Here is a 14,995-nt window from a genome sequence, read left to right as displayed (position 1 = left end):
TTAGGCGAAGCCCTGTGTCGGTAGCTTCATCGTCACCGTCATCACGCTGTCGTGCTAACGAATCTCTCCCTCGACACTCAGTTGGATTGAGAGTTCGTGGGACGTCACCGAGCCGAACGTGTGCAGATCGCGGAGGTGTCGTACTTTTGGTACTAGGATCGGTCGGATCATGAAGACGTACGACTACATCAACCGCGTTGTCATAACGCTTCTGCATACGGTCTACGAGGGTACATGGACAACACTCTTCCCTTCTCGTTTCTATGCATCACCATGATACATCTTGCGTGTGCGTAGGGTTTTTTTTTTGAAATTACTGTGTTACCCAACATATATCTCAAATCCATACAAACCATGCAAAATAAAAACCTACGTACTACGTATATATCCTATCTACCCGCTACTCATCATCGAGATGTCCACGGCCTCTGTGTCGGGCTTTGGGTAGATGGCCGCATGTGGCAACTTCGGCTCGTCGTGGGACTCGCTAGAGGTGAAGATTTCATCGATCTCCACCCTCTGCTACCGGAGGAAGCACTGGTTAACCTAAATAGAGGCCTCTGGTGGATGGACTTCAGGGTGACAGTCCACTCCGCCGCCTCCTCGACTTGGGCGACCTCGAACTCTGTCATGGTGTCCTTAATGGCAAAGCCCACAGCCAGCTCCGCCTCCCACTCCGGCTCCACTGTGTCCTCCTCCAGATTCCCCCCACCATGGGCTAGGGATACTACCCCGCCTCCGCCTGCCGCTGCTCCTCCTCTGGTTCCACCCCATCATGGTCTGGGGGTACTGCTCCACTATCGCGATCTTGAGGAAATGGTAGTAATACCTTCATTATCCAACCGAATCACAAAGAGCCTCACATACCTAAAATAGGAGGCTGCTGGATACACCTAAAGGGCAAGCACTTGCTTCCTAGCAAGGTCCATTGTTTAGATATTTTCAAAGAATTATGTCACTGACTCGATGAGGTGAATTTTGGCAGGTAGTTGTACCCGCTCCTTGACTTGTTTTCTCACAAAGCGCCTTTGTGGTAAGCTCCTACATTTGGTCCTTTTTTAGGAAAGTCCTAATTTTGAGTTGAAATTCAGTTCTGTTTGAACAATGGGATGTTCCTTTTTTTCAATTGGAAATGAGCCACTGAACATATTTTGCAGGCATTTGCTGGCAGATTTAATACAACTCCCTTGCTACTACCTGGTTTTTGTCCTTGCCATAAAACTGAAACGCCGGGCGTGGTTTAAATGTTTTCCCAGTATGTTTATAAAGAATATCTATTGTGTGATATTCTTTTTACCTGAGCCCTCCTCATTTTTTCCTTCACCATTTGGTCAAAGGTTGGGGGCAGTGCCCTCCTCATTTTTTTCCTTCACCATTTGGTCATAGGCTGGGGGCATTTACGAACAGTTGTCGGTCACATCTGAAAGTTTGCCTGCTCCATCCAAATACCTTATAGTCTATAATCAAATTCTTACAAATCATGCAAAATAAATACCAACATACTACGTATATATCTTATCTACCCTACGCTACTCATCATCGAGATGTCCATGACCTCCATGTTGGGTTTCGGGTAGATGGCCGCCTGCGGCAACTTCGGCTCATTGTGGGACTCACTAGAGGTGAAGATTTCATCTATCTCCACCCTCTACTGCCGGAGGAAGCACCGGTTGACCTCCATCGAGGCCTCTACTGGATGGACTCCAGGATGGCGGTCCGCTCCGCCGCCTCCTCCGCTTGGGCGACCTCGAACTCTGTCATGGTGTCCTCAATGGCAAAGCCCGCAGCCAGCTCCGCCTCCCACTCCGGCTCCACTGCGTCCTCCTCCTCCATATCTGCCCCTCCATGGGCTGGGGGTACTACTCCGCCTCCGACTGCCACTACCCCCCCCCCTTCGGATCCGCCCCTCCATGGCTTGGGGGTACTGCTCCGATATCGCGACCTTGAGGAAATGGTAGTAATACCTTCGCTATCCAACCAAATCGCAAAGGGTGTCACATACCTAAAATAGGAGGCCACTGGATACACCTAAAGGGAAAGCACTTGCTTCCTAGCAAGGTCCATTGTTAGGTACTTTCAAAGAATCATGTCACTGAGTCGATGAGGTGAATTTTGGTAGGTAGTTGTACCCGCTCCTTGACTTGTTTTCTCACAAAGCGCCTTTGTGGTAAGCTCCTACATTTGGTCCTTTTTTAGGGAAGTCCTAAATTTGAGTTGAAATTCAGTTATGTTTGAACAATGGGATATTCCTGTTTTCAATTCGAAATGAGCCACTGGACATATTTTGCAGGCATTTGCTGGCAGGTATAATACAACTCCCTTGCTACTACCTGTTTTTTCTACCTGGTTATTGTCCTTGCCATAAAACTAAAACACCAGGTGTGCTTAAAACGTTTGGTACGTTTATAAAGAATATCTATTGTGTGATTTTTTTAAACTTGAGCCCTCCTCATTTTTTCCTTCACCATTTGGTCAAAGGCTGAGGCAGTACCCTCCTCATTTTTTCCTTCACCATTTGGTCATAGGTTGGGGGCGTTTGCAAAAAGTTGTCGGTCACATCTCAAAGTTTGTTTGCTCCATCTAAATACCCCATAGTCTATATCTCAAATCCATACAAACCATGCAAAATAAAAACCAACGTACTACGTATATATCCTATCTACCCTACGCTACTCATCATCGAGATGTCCACGACATCCGTGTCAGGCTTCGGGTAGATGGCTGCCTACGGCAACTTCGGCTCATCGTGGACTCACTAGAGGTGAAGATTTCGTCGATCTCCACCCTCTGGAGTCGGAGGAAGCGCCGGTTGACCTCTACCGAGGCCTCTGCTGGATGGACTCCAGGATGGGGGTCTGCTCCGCCGCGTCCTTCACTTGGGTGACCTCGAACTTTGTCATGGTGTCCTCAATGGCAAAGGTCGCAGCCGGCTCCGCCTCCCACTCCGGCTTCACCGCGTCCTCCTTCTCCAGATCCGCCCCTCCATGGGCTGGGGGTACTACTCCGCCTCCGACTGTCGCTGCTCCCCCTCTGGATCCTCCCCTCCATGGCCTGGGGGTACTGCTCCGGTATCGCGACCTTGAGGAAATGGTAGTAATACCTTCGTTATCCAACCGAATCGCTAAGGGTGTCACATACCTAAAATAGGGGGCCGCTGGATACACCTAAAGGGCAAGAACTTGCTTCCTAGCAAGGTCCATTGTTTAGATACTTCCAAAGAATTATGTCACTCACTCAATGCGGTGAATTTTGGCAGGTAGTACCCGCTCCTTGACTTGTTTTCTCACAAAGCGCCTTTGTGGTAAGCTCCTACATTTGGTCCTTTTTTAGGGAAGTCCTAAATTTGACTTGAAATTCAGTTCAATTTGAACAATGGGATGTTCCTTTTTTAAATTGGAAATAAGCCATTGACTGAGCCACTGAACATATTATACAGCTACTTGGTCGGCGGGTTAAGACAACTCCCTTGCTACTACCTGGTTTTCTTCCTTGCCATAAAACTGAAATGCCAAGCGTGGTTAAAATGCTTTCCTGGTACATTTATAAAGAAAACCTGAGCCCTCCTCATTTTTTCTTTCACCATTTGGTCAAAGGCTGGGGGCAGTGCCCCCCCCCCCAGCTTTGCCAATGGATGGGTTCTTCCTGATTAGTTCATTCGTATCTAGTAAGTTATTATGTGATCAATTGTGTCGTATTCTTAGAACAAATGTCATAACAAATCATGCATTGTTTCTATGGTTAGTGGAGGTGCATGTACTCTTGCCAACCTAGGATTAATATGAGGTTTGATATGGTTGTGTGCACGTCGATACATTCAGTGAGATGTGAAGTAAATCTCCACCCTCTGCTCATCGTGGGACTCACTAGAGGCGAAGATTTCGTCAATCTCCACCCTCTGCTGCCTGAGGAAGCGCTGGAAGCGCCGGTTGACCTCCACCGAGGCTTCTGTTGGATGGACTCCAGGATGGCGTTCCGCCGCCTCCTCCGCTTGGGCGACCTTAGACTTTGTCATGGTCTCCTCAATGGCAAAACCCGTAGGTGGCTCCGGCCCCACCGCGTCCTCCTCCTCCGGATCCGCCCCTCCATGGGTTGGGGGTACTACTCTGGCTCCGACTATCGCTGCTCCTCCTCCGGATCCGCCCCTCCATGGTTTGGGGGTACTGCCCCGCCTACGATTGTTGTTGCTCCTCCTTCGGCTCCGAAGAGTCCCGAGGCAGGCCGACTACGATCCGAGCTTCTAGCCAAGCCCGAATCTCCTCGAGCAGCTGGAGGGGCCTCTCCGACGCCAGCATAGGTAGGTGGTCACCCTCTGTCGGGCCATGGTTGTAGCAAAGATCGAGCAGAGAGCGGATCAAGTTGGCGGCGCGGAGAGCGAGAGAAGTGGATGTGGCTAGTGTTGGGGGTCGATGTCCGACTTAAATAGCCCAGACGCTCATCGGATTGTTGGGTCGTTGGGTTTCCGAGCGATTTCGTATGAGATCCGATAGTCCAACGTGGCGGACGCGACGCATCCCGGGCCACCTCATATCCATCCTAGAATGGTGCCGGATATGAGGGGTGCTAGTCGGCCCGAGCGCTTGAGACTGGTTTGAGACAACCGGTCGTAGATGTTGTAAATTTGCTTACAATTGTAATTGTGTCCTTCTCCAAGCTAAGTTTGGTTTTGAAGAGCAGGCAGCATATTACAGGAGTTTGTTGTCATGTGTAGGACTCGAACCTACAACAAGTCAGTTAACAACCGACCGCTGAGGTACTAATAAAAGAACAGACTTAAGAAGCTGACTATCGTTCTTTGGACCAACCAGATTACCAGCAGACTACTCTTTCTTCTTTCTCTCTCGAGCTAATCACAAATCCTAGTAACTTGATTACTTGATGCTCCAGTGGAAATTATGATCTGTGTTTCGACAAAATTATACTGTTTGTAGTTTAAATTTACTGATTTTGTATGTACATTGTGGCACCCCGAATGCTAAGATACCGGTCTACTCACGGTGGATTGTTGTACGCGCCCTCAGAGACCAGTACGAGGCAGGGAGTGATGTACAGGAATATCAAATAGAGTAAACGAGTGCTTAACCAAATACAGAAGTAAACGAGCAAAAGACAAGCGCCCCTGTTTGTAGATTAGTGCACAATAACAATAATAAGAATTCTTATACACCTAGCTGACACCATCCAGAAGTTCGATGATGGGAAAAACTGACTCCAAAATAGACGCACTTAACAAGACAACACGACATAGCAGGTTTTAAATAATTTTGTTCCAACATCCCATGAAGTAGCATCTCCTAACCATGGTTGAAGGACTGGTACACCGGAACCTGCAACATTAAGAACCGGTCCTTCAGAACGATGACATGAAAATAAAGTTGGGAGTTTGTTACAATTAACAAACATTTCACATAATAATTGAGACCATAATTGCTGTTTGGAGGATATGTTTCGACTTCAAATAGCTAAACCACCAAAGGACCATCACGTGAGCAACTGTTGTGGCAAGCAATATAACGAAATTAAACTTGATAATTGAATCAAACATTGTATAGAATTGAGCATTGTTATTGTGAGGGAACAAAAGAGAGAAAGGTTGGATTCAGCAGCAAACAAGATACCACCCAACAACATTCTTATTTATTAACAGATTGCTCAAGAACCTTTCAAGCTTCAGGGGAAAAGCTTAGCTACCCCTTGTTTGCGACGGGGTCATAACTCATAACTACTACGGCCACTACCAGTACTATCTTGGGCATGACGAGGAAGAACTCGCTGTTATATAACATTCCCACCCTGCTTGGATGCAATGAGCATAACAAAGTGCTACCAGCCAGATTAAGCCAAGTTATGTAAAGGGCTAAAAGCATGTGATATATTGGTTTACTACTTTTTAGAACCCATAACAAAATGGCTACCTTGCATGATTAGAACACGCACTTAGACAACCTAACCTTGATATTATCGTTAAATACTGAAACAAATGATATGCAAGCTCAGCAGAATCATATAACAGGCTTACCTGAGAAATCACATGGCCAAGATTGTCATAGCAATGGGGGTACATAATTGCTGGGGTAGGCCACTGTGGGTAAACAGCAGTTCCAGAAGATCCCATCGATAAATCAGGTTGACCAAAGTACACAGAAGGTTGGTTCCTCGGCATGCTAGGAGACTGCATATAACCAACACCATACTGCACAAACTGAGGCACGGCAAAATTGAAGGCGCCTGGGCTCACGCCATAGTCAGGCACGGGGGGCCTAACATACCTGCAGAGGTGAACACATCAACACATTGATGGTTTGTAATCTCAACATTAAGACCCCATGGTGGCAGCAAAATTTAATAGGGTCACATGCTAACCTTTTGTAGTTACGATCGTAGTCAGGATCACTACGATCTTTTTCAGTGTCCTTAAAAACAGCAACCCTGGAACGGCTATTGAACGTGCAGCCCTTGTTCTCATCAACAGAAGGCTCAATATTCACCGGTTCGTTTCTGGCAACCGATAAAGCTCCAAAATCACTTGGGCCTACGACATCTGCAGGGATGGAACCATTGAAAATGCGTGCCCGTGCCTTATTGTAATCATCTATCCTCTCTTCAACAGTTTTAGCCGCACCATTGTTGGTTCCAGCACCATATGCACCATTTTGGGAAGCTTTGGGCCTTTGACAAATGACAAACTTAAGCTTTTCTGCTGCCTCAATATCATTTCTTGCTTGTTTAACGGGAACTTCTGATAAAGCAATAGCTGGATACTTGCTTTCAGGTGTTTTTCTCGCAACTATCCTGCTATTAGAACCATCAACTAAGCTATCTGCTACTGTAGTCTCTAAACCATAATGTTGTGCAACACGATGAGCAGCACAGCGGAGGTAAGAAGTTGGAAAATGCTGGAATTCAAATTCATGCAGGTGATGATTCTGCATAAATTTCTGTATATCCAATTCCATCCGCAAAACTGTTGTAAGATTAAAGAAGAGTTAGACAATGACATAGATATACATACAAAAAGCCAGAATAACTGAACACATAAAAATACAGTACAGTTTAACTGGTAGAAGTAAATACATAATAAAGAGGATAGAAATTGTAATGACCAGCAATAATCTTACAAGCTGCAAATTGACTGCATAAACCAAAATCAAGTAGCTTCAATACAGTCTATTACAGTTCAGCTGTAAATTAATTGTTTACACTGGTTACAGCACCTATGTTAAGATATTTATCATGTTATTCATGCAGTAAGTTAATCCATTTCATTCTTGCAAATACCACTATAAAATGCAAGAGAGCTGAACGAATTAGAAGAAGAACTTAAAACGAGTCACATACTCAAATTCAGGTAGATTTCTATACCTGTTGCACAGAGATATGATACTATAGCACTGACAGAAATTTTTGTTTGATGTTAATGTATAAAGCGTTGACAGAGATGCAAACTTAGACAGCCCAAGCTGTGCGTGTGCAGAGCCATAGGTGAGGCATCCAAGAGAGCACTCCATCCAGGACTGCAGATTTCTGCTAAAGCTCAGAGGGACCAAGGTGCGCACCCCACACAGCTAAGGACGAGTTCGGACAGGAAGTGGAAACTGGAAATAAAAGGCAGAAGGTGGTAGGCACAAAGTTGGCCCTAAATTGCATATTCTAGGTTTTGGTCTAATCTATCACCCACATAAACTGAAAAGAAAGGAAATGAGGCACGTATAGTTGTGAAACAGCAGCAGTTGAAGGAGAGGTCAGCCGCAGCCTGCAAGTGAAAGAAGCTCATCCCCGTGACCTCATTGAGATGTTGAGAATTTCAGATTAGGATCACTAATCACCATCCTCCCTCCATGAAGCCTTTTCCTAATTACAGCAGCGACTTGTGCAATAATGGCTATCTCATCACTGTCTGTACACCTAACAGGATACAGCTGGTTTATCAAGACACAGGAATACTGGTCCAAACCATGAGTCTATTAACTACCGAAATAACAGCCACTTGTGGAATTGAGAATAAAATATCTAATGCAACTCTAATTACCATTTAGGTAGAGAAAAGTGGAAACGCAGTATGTCCAAGGATAAATAACAATTAGAGTAGCAGGCACGGGACATCTCTAGAGAAATTTAGGATCACATAAGCAAGCATCTGCTCATTATTATCAGCAACAGTCACATATACTTGACCAATATCAACCAGAGCAAACTACTGCCTGCAGGAGTATTGTTCACTAGCTAATGGAGAGTACAAAATCAGCACAATCAGCATTGTAGCAGGTAGCAACAAGGAAGCGCAAGCCACCAGTGTTCTAGCCTAGGAGATTGGCATACTGGCGGAATTCGATTAAATTTCGCCCGAATTACAGAACAACAACTACATCCTCTATATCCGAGCTACCTGAAGCATGAGAAGAATCGAGCCCCCAATTCGACGCCAGGGGCTATGCAATACGCCAAGAAACGAAGCCCTAGAAGCCAAGCGCGAATCCAATCCTAAATCGCACCGCACATCCACACGAGCCCGCCGCGAACGACACATCCTCTTGCGAATTAAAGGCAGGGCGGCGGAACCCTAGCGGCGCGATGACGACGACGACAGAGATAGGGAATTGCGGGAAGAGATAAGGTTGCGATGCACGTACTCATGAGGCGGTGGCGGGGGTTGTCGAGCGCCTCCACGAGGAACGGGTCGACGTGGGAGGCCACCCGGTCGTCCACCTCCGTGGCCTCCCTCGGCCGCCCCTCGTCGGCGGGGGGCGAGGGCTGCGGCGGCGGCGGCGGCGGGGCGGGGGCGGAGCTCATCGTGCGTGGCGGGGGTAGGGACGGGTGGCAGGGGTAGGCGGGGGCGGAGAGAGGGGAGCTGCGGCCGGGTACGGCCTACGGCGACTCGCCTGCCTCTCCCTTCCCCTCCCGCTTCCCGATCCCGAAGTGGCTGCGCTGCGGAGAAGGCGAAGCGGAGCCCCGAGAGGAGAAGCGAGGAGCGGGTTCCCGACGCGACCACGCCTCCGGATTTTTCTAAACGCCGCGTGGGTCCCGTCCCATTCCGCGGCTGGATGCTGGATCCGGGTCGGATTGTGGTCGAGGGAGGTTGATTTCGACCGTTCGTTCGGGGGCTGCCACACGGTGCGCCGCCCAACCCTACCAACAACGGATTGTCACGATTCATGAAAACCCTTAAAAAGATTTAATGTGCCCTCAAAAAAGATTTAGTGTACCATGGAAATTATCTGGTTTTAGATTGAGTTCTTTTTTTTCTTTGATGATGAGTATTTTCATTTTGTGTTCGGATATTTAAGAGGATGACATTCATGTGGCAGTGATTCGCATCTTGAGTTTCAAAGTAGAAACTCGATTTCCACAGTCCAACCCTACAAACAACATGTACTATCATAAATTTGTAAACCGTTAAAATAGATGTAATGCACCATGAAAATTAACTGACTTCAAATTGAGTTCTTTTTTCCTTTGGCAACGAAAATTCATTTTGTGTTCAGATTTTGAAGGTGATGACATCCATATACCAATGATTGGCACCTTGAGTTTCAAAGTACATCTTTGGATTTAGAAGGTCAAATGTGACATTTAGGTTTGAAACATCACAATACAAAGTAAAATAGAAGCAAAGACATTTAACTAACTCAACAAGGTATCATCAAGATGACAAGATACGAGTAGGCATGTAAGAAAAAACATGTTCAACAACTGAACAATATTATCAAGCATTGTCACATTTCCAAACTTAGGGAAAGCATGCGCCAATTGCCAATGCTCATCGATGAGGATTGTGGTCAACAGTGTGGGCATACCCCTCGCTAAAGGCAGCATGAATATTTACCCATTACAGTTATGATGGTTTGTCGAGCAACCATCAAATAATTTACTAGTATTGTCCATTGGATTTTGTATGTTATTGGCACTAGGTCCGACGAAATTCATTTAGTTGACATCCTTTGGTGCTTTTTGGTGTGCATTGTCTTCCTAGTGAGATATTACGCATACCAATTTTGACCAGACAACTCAAGAGAGTTGATTTTTAATATCTTGAAGACAAGATCATCACTAAGTGTGTTACTTGGCAAGGAAAAATATATACAGCGGCTAGACAGATGGTTCTAGTCAAATTGACCGTTGCCTCTCATTCAGTGTATGATGTAACATCTCACTCCTCTTGTTGTCCCTACTAGACATCACAAAAGCATTGACAATAAAAGGCGAGTTGTCCTGCAGATAGGACAGATATCGAATCGAGAGGGGTGTAAAGCGAGATGGGAAGTGTGTGTGTGTGTGTGTGTGTTGTGTGTGTGTGTGTGTGTGTGTTCGGCTACGAACCTCGGTGGAATATCGGATCGAGAGGGGTGTAAAGCGAGATGGGAAGTGTCTGTGTGTGTGTGTATGTGTGTGTGTGTGTGTGTGTTCGGCTACGAACCTCGGTGGAATCGGAGTGCTCAACTTAGAAAAGTCTATGAGAGCCTTATGGTTGTTGGTCACGCTTTGAGTGGATGGACCCCCACAAAACCTACGTGGGTTAGGGCGACCCTTGCCCCGAGGTGGGCACATAGCTCTTTCATGAGTGGATATTTGCAGTTGTTGAAAATGGTGAGGGCGTCATCTTTGATGCATGGTCTTCGACCCATTAAAGAGAAGAGGTGTAATGTCAAAGAGGTTATGTGCAAGAATGTTGGGGTCAGTTGTATTAAGTTGAACTCCGGACTTTTGGTTTTTTTGTCACTTTGGTGTTTTTTTAACTTTGTGGACATAACTAAGGAATGTTCGGTTGCACAATTATATAATGGACACCATTCATTGCAATTTCCCCGGCCCATGGCAATACATGGAAGCGTCGACCTATACAACCTAGTTTATGAGGGATACTCTAACTTTTATGTCAAACGTCTCTAAATGAAAATTAGCTTGACCATCCAAAATAGTATTTGACGTTTAACCACTAGGGCACCCCAGTTTAGTCATTCACTCTTTATTGCAAGAAACAACCGCGCACATTATGCTTTGTTGCATACATACATTTATCCTTTGGGAAATTATAAAATAATGGTTTAAGTTCAATGACCTTGACAGTGTCGATTGGATGGCGGAACGTGTGGTCAAGAATATTAGATCAAAGCAACCAACAACATGACATGACAATGGAAAAGTCATGTCATCGCTTGACAGGCTTGTCACTCGGAAGATTTGCAATGAAAGAAACACCATTCCTCCACTACACACCAGCAACATGGACGCCCGACCTAGTAAAAATGAGGCCAAAGTGCACAACAAAAGTTGGTGGAGGCAAAATATTATCTTAGGTAAAGTATAATTTGGTTAATGATTATTCTACTTATGTGATATATGACTCCTCTCTAATGACATTGTTTGGAAGGACTGCTCGCCCTATTGATTTTTAACATCTTGAAGACAAGATCGTCACTAAGTGTATTACTTGGCAAGGAAAAACAGATACATTGGCTAGACAGATGGTTCTAGTCAAATTAACCATTACTTCTCATTCAGTGTATGATGTAACATCTCACTCCTGCTGTTGTCCCCACTAGACATCACAAAAGCATTAACAATAAAATGCGAGTTATCCTGCAGATAGGGTGGATATCGGATCGAGAGGGGTGTAAAGCGAGATGGGAAGTGTGTGTGTTCGGCTACGAACCTCGGTGGAATCGGAGTACTCAGCTTAGAAAAGTTTATGAGAGCCTTATGGTTGTTGGTCACGCTTTGAGTTGATGGACCCCCACAAACATACGTGGGTTTGGGCGCCCCTTGCCCCGAGGTGGGCACATAGCTCTTCCATGAGTGGATATTTGCAGTTGTTGAAAATGGTGAGAGCGTCATCTTTGATGCATGGTCTTCGACCCATTAAAGAGAAGAGATGCAATGTCAAAGAGGCTATGTTCAAGAATGTTGGGATCGGTTGTATTAAGTTGAACTCGGGACATTTGTTTTTTTGTCACTTCGGTGTTTTTTAAAACTTTGTGGACATAACTAAGGCATGTTCGGTTGCACAATTATATAATGGACACCATTCATTGCAATTTCCCCGGTCCATGGCAATACTTGGAAACGTCGACCTATACAACCTAGTTTATGAGGGCAACTCTAACTTTTATGTTAAACTTCTCTAAACGGAAATTACCTTGACCATCCAAGATAGTATTTGACGTTTAACCACTAGGGCACCCCAAATTAGTCATTCACCCTTTATTGCAAGAAACAACTGCGCACATTATGCTTTGTTGCATACATATATTTATCCTTTGGGAAATTATAAAATAATGGTTTAAGTTCAATGACCTTGACAGTGTCAATTGGATGGCGGAACCTGTGGTCAAGAATATTAGATCAAAACAACCAACAACATGACATGACAATGGAAAAGTCATGTCATCGCTCGACAGGCTTGTCACTTGGAAGATTTGCAATGAAAGAAACACCACTCCTCCACTACACACCAGCAACATGGACGCCCGACCTAGTAAAAATAAGACCGAAGTGCGCAACAAAAGTTGGTGGAGGCAAAATATTATCCTAGGTAAAGTAGAATTTGGTTAATGATTTTCCTACTTATGTGATCTATGACTCCTCTCTAATGACATTGTTTGGAAGGACTCCTCGCCCTATGGATAGGTCATTGTAGTCGGAGCATCAAGGACGATTATAGACCAATTGTGAAGCACTACCTCCCACAGTTTTTACAACCGCTTCGTGAAATGATACGCTCACGATAATCTAGACAAAGTGGATTTTTCCATTTTGAAACCAACTATGTCATTTCCTCAAGGGTGTATCATTGCAGCTCGATGATGACCTTATATGCACTCACCATTCACCATACACACACAATACCTCACATTTTTAGTTGTCTTCACTGCATGCGACTTGAGCTGTCACTTGCGACCACCAGACTGTGTTGCGCCCCTCTAGAGAAGGATATGTTCGTCGGCAGCTGCTGCACCCACACAAACAAGTATAAGGAGGAGGGGGAGTCCCAGCCTCCATCTAGGGTTGTCGAGATGGAGAGTCTCGGCCCTAGCCGCCGCACTGAGGATCATAAGTTTACATCGATATATGCCAGACCATCATTATCAGTCCGACTAGCATCAACCAAAGATGCTTAAGTTAGAAATAAGAAATCACAATGATATTAATATTTCAGTGCAAATCTAACTCGGTGCCCAGGCTCATCTGCTTCCGCTCAGAAAAAAATCAAAATAAGTACTAGAAAAAATCAAAAAAAATCCAATTTTTTGAGGGTGGTAGATAATTTGATGCGTGAGGTCCGCTCAAAATTTCAACTCATTTGGACATCTGAGCAGCTCTCGGTAAAAAAAGACAAATCGGGTCAGAACAGTGCGTGAACAGCAAACATTTTACATACCCCGATTTTGTCTTTTTGCCGAGAGATGCTCGGATGTTCAAATGGGTTGAAATTTGAAGCGGATCTCACGCATCAAATTATCTACCACTCAAAAAAAATTGGAATTTTTGAATTTTTCTAGCATTTGGTTTGATTTTTTTTTAGAGGAGGTGCAGAAACTCCACGCCCATATTTCAGGGGCATTTCAAACTTTTTAATAGCACACGACCGCAACCACAACCATGGTGCCAAACAGCTTGCCCTTCGTCACATCCGCCTCCTCAACACAACGGTTTTACCACCACACACACCTAGCCTACAATCGCTTCTCTTATCGCCGCAGCCCAGACGTACAGGGCCCAAGGAGGACTCGAGATGACAACCGTTTAGGAATATGAGAACATGGGCCACTTTGTTTTGTATTCGGCGGCCGTTATCTGTACAAGTCACGACACGGGCTCTATCTCCAAACCACGATACATCTGCACACAAACAAGTCATACTCACACTCACGGCATCATCAATCAGGCTTAAGGTCAAGACAATGGACAAGGCTTGCTCGAGTAGGAAATGAAGAAATTGGCATCTTCTAAAAGCCAACAACACCTCACGAGAGCATCAAATAAACTTCGGCATGTGTCACACCAATCGACACCGAGGCACGCACGCTACGCGGGGAGGTGGAGAGCGAGGGGCGGAGTTCGGCGATGACACGCGCTCCCGTCTACTGCCACTTTCGAGACTAGTCAATGTGTACGTGTAATGCACGTTAATTTGAAAGTATATTAAATGCATGCGGATATTAAGTAGAATATTATTTGTGTGTTATTATGTGATTAACATTATATTTGGCATGAAATTAACTGCATGCTAAACGTGTTGAGCGCTCGACATTGAAGCAATCTAGGTCGTTGGATTGATATGATTTGATGGTCGAGATTAATTGTATTCCTTTTAAGTCTTTTTATATTGATATAGATGAAAAAAACAAGCGTGCGCCCGCGGCAATGCCGAACCCAACCTTTTTGGAGGCTTCAGGCACGGTGGCAATTTTGGGACGGACGCGTGGACGGCGCCCTGGCCGCCACGCTGCGTTTGGGACGGACGCGTGGACGGCGCCCTGGCCGCCACGCTGCGTTTGGGACGGACGAGACGGATGGACATGGACATACGTCACGGGGAAATATCATGTGCTCCGATCGATGGGGTGCTCCGGCTGCACCATGCACAGCCCAGCCGTAAGATACAGAATACAGGGACAGGATGGAACACGAATGCCCCTCCTTCGAAACTTGCAAAAATCACCCCATGGAAGTACCGAATAGGTGCAGCGTCTCTCCAAACCTGTGCTCAACTCAGTTTGGAACAAAACGAACACGAGCAGGTAGAGCTCCGGCGGCTCCGGCGGCGACCTCGGCAGATAAATCTCGCGACGGTACTGGCGTACGGTGGTCCGACATCCAGCGGACAGCCCGCTCCTCCCCGCACCACCATTCTCCACCTCGGCACCACCTCCTCCCCACACTGGGCGCCAGATCCGCCATCCGCCGACGCCGGAGAAGAGATCTCAGGCCTTCAGGAATCCTTTTGAATGTTACAACCTTGTGTTTTCATTGTGTATTTTGGTTCTAGTCCGTCGTCCCC

General features: G+C 45.8%; 1 protein-coding gene across 1 annotated transcript; it reads right to left on the bottom strand.

Moving 5' to 3' along the window:
• Positions 1-5,092: 5,092 nt before the first annotated feature.
• Positions 5,093-8,980, bottom strand: LOC123055602 (uncharacterized). Its single transcript, XM_044479551.1, has 4 exons — positions 8,628-8,980; positions 6,361-6,961; positions 6,017-6,266; positions 5,093-5,324 (listed from the first exon to the last, which is right to left on the bottom strand). The coding sequence occupies exons 1-4, from the start codon at positions 8,785-8,787 to the stop codon at positions 5,292-5,294; spliced, it is 1,044 nt and encodes a 347-aa protein (XP_044335486.1). The 5' UTR covers positions 8,788-8,980; the 3' UTR covers positions 5,093-5,291.
• Positions 8,981-14,995: the final 6,015 nt, after the last annotated feature.

The sequence above is a fragment of the Triticum aestivum genome, chromosome 1A (assembly GCF_018294505.1).
Source record: "Triticum aestivum cultivar Chinese Spring chromosome 1A, IWGSC CS RefSeq v2.1, whole genome shotgun sequence".
NCBI lineage: Eukaryota > Viridiplantae > Streptophyta > Magnoliopsida > Poales > Poaceae > Triticum > Triticum aestivum.
This window is presented reverse-complemented; position numbering and strand designations above follow the sequence as displayed.

Bases quoted from the DNA above. Each gene is read 5' to 3' on its own strand.
- LOC123055602 (XM_044479551.1), bottom strand. From the start codon at position 8,787: ATGAGCTCCGCCCCCGCCCCGCCGCCGCCGCCGCCGCAGCCCTCGCCC. The intron at 6,962-8,627 runs GTACGTGCATCG...ATCTTACAACAG, and splicing joins CCCCCGCCACCGCCTCATGA to TTTTGCGGATGGAATTGGAT. The intron at 6,267-6,360 runs GTTAGCATGTGA...TCACCTCTGCAG, and splicing joins TACGATCGTAACTACAAAAG to GTATGTTAGGCCCCCCGTGC.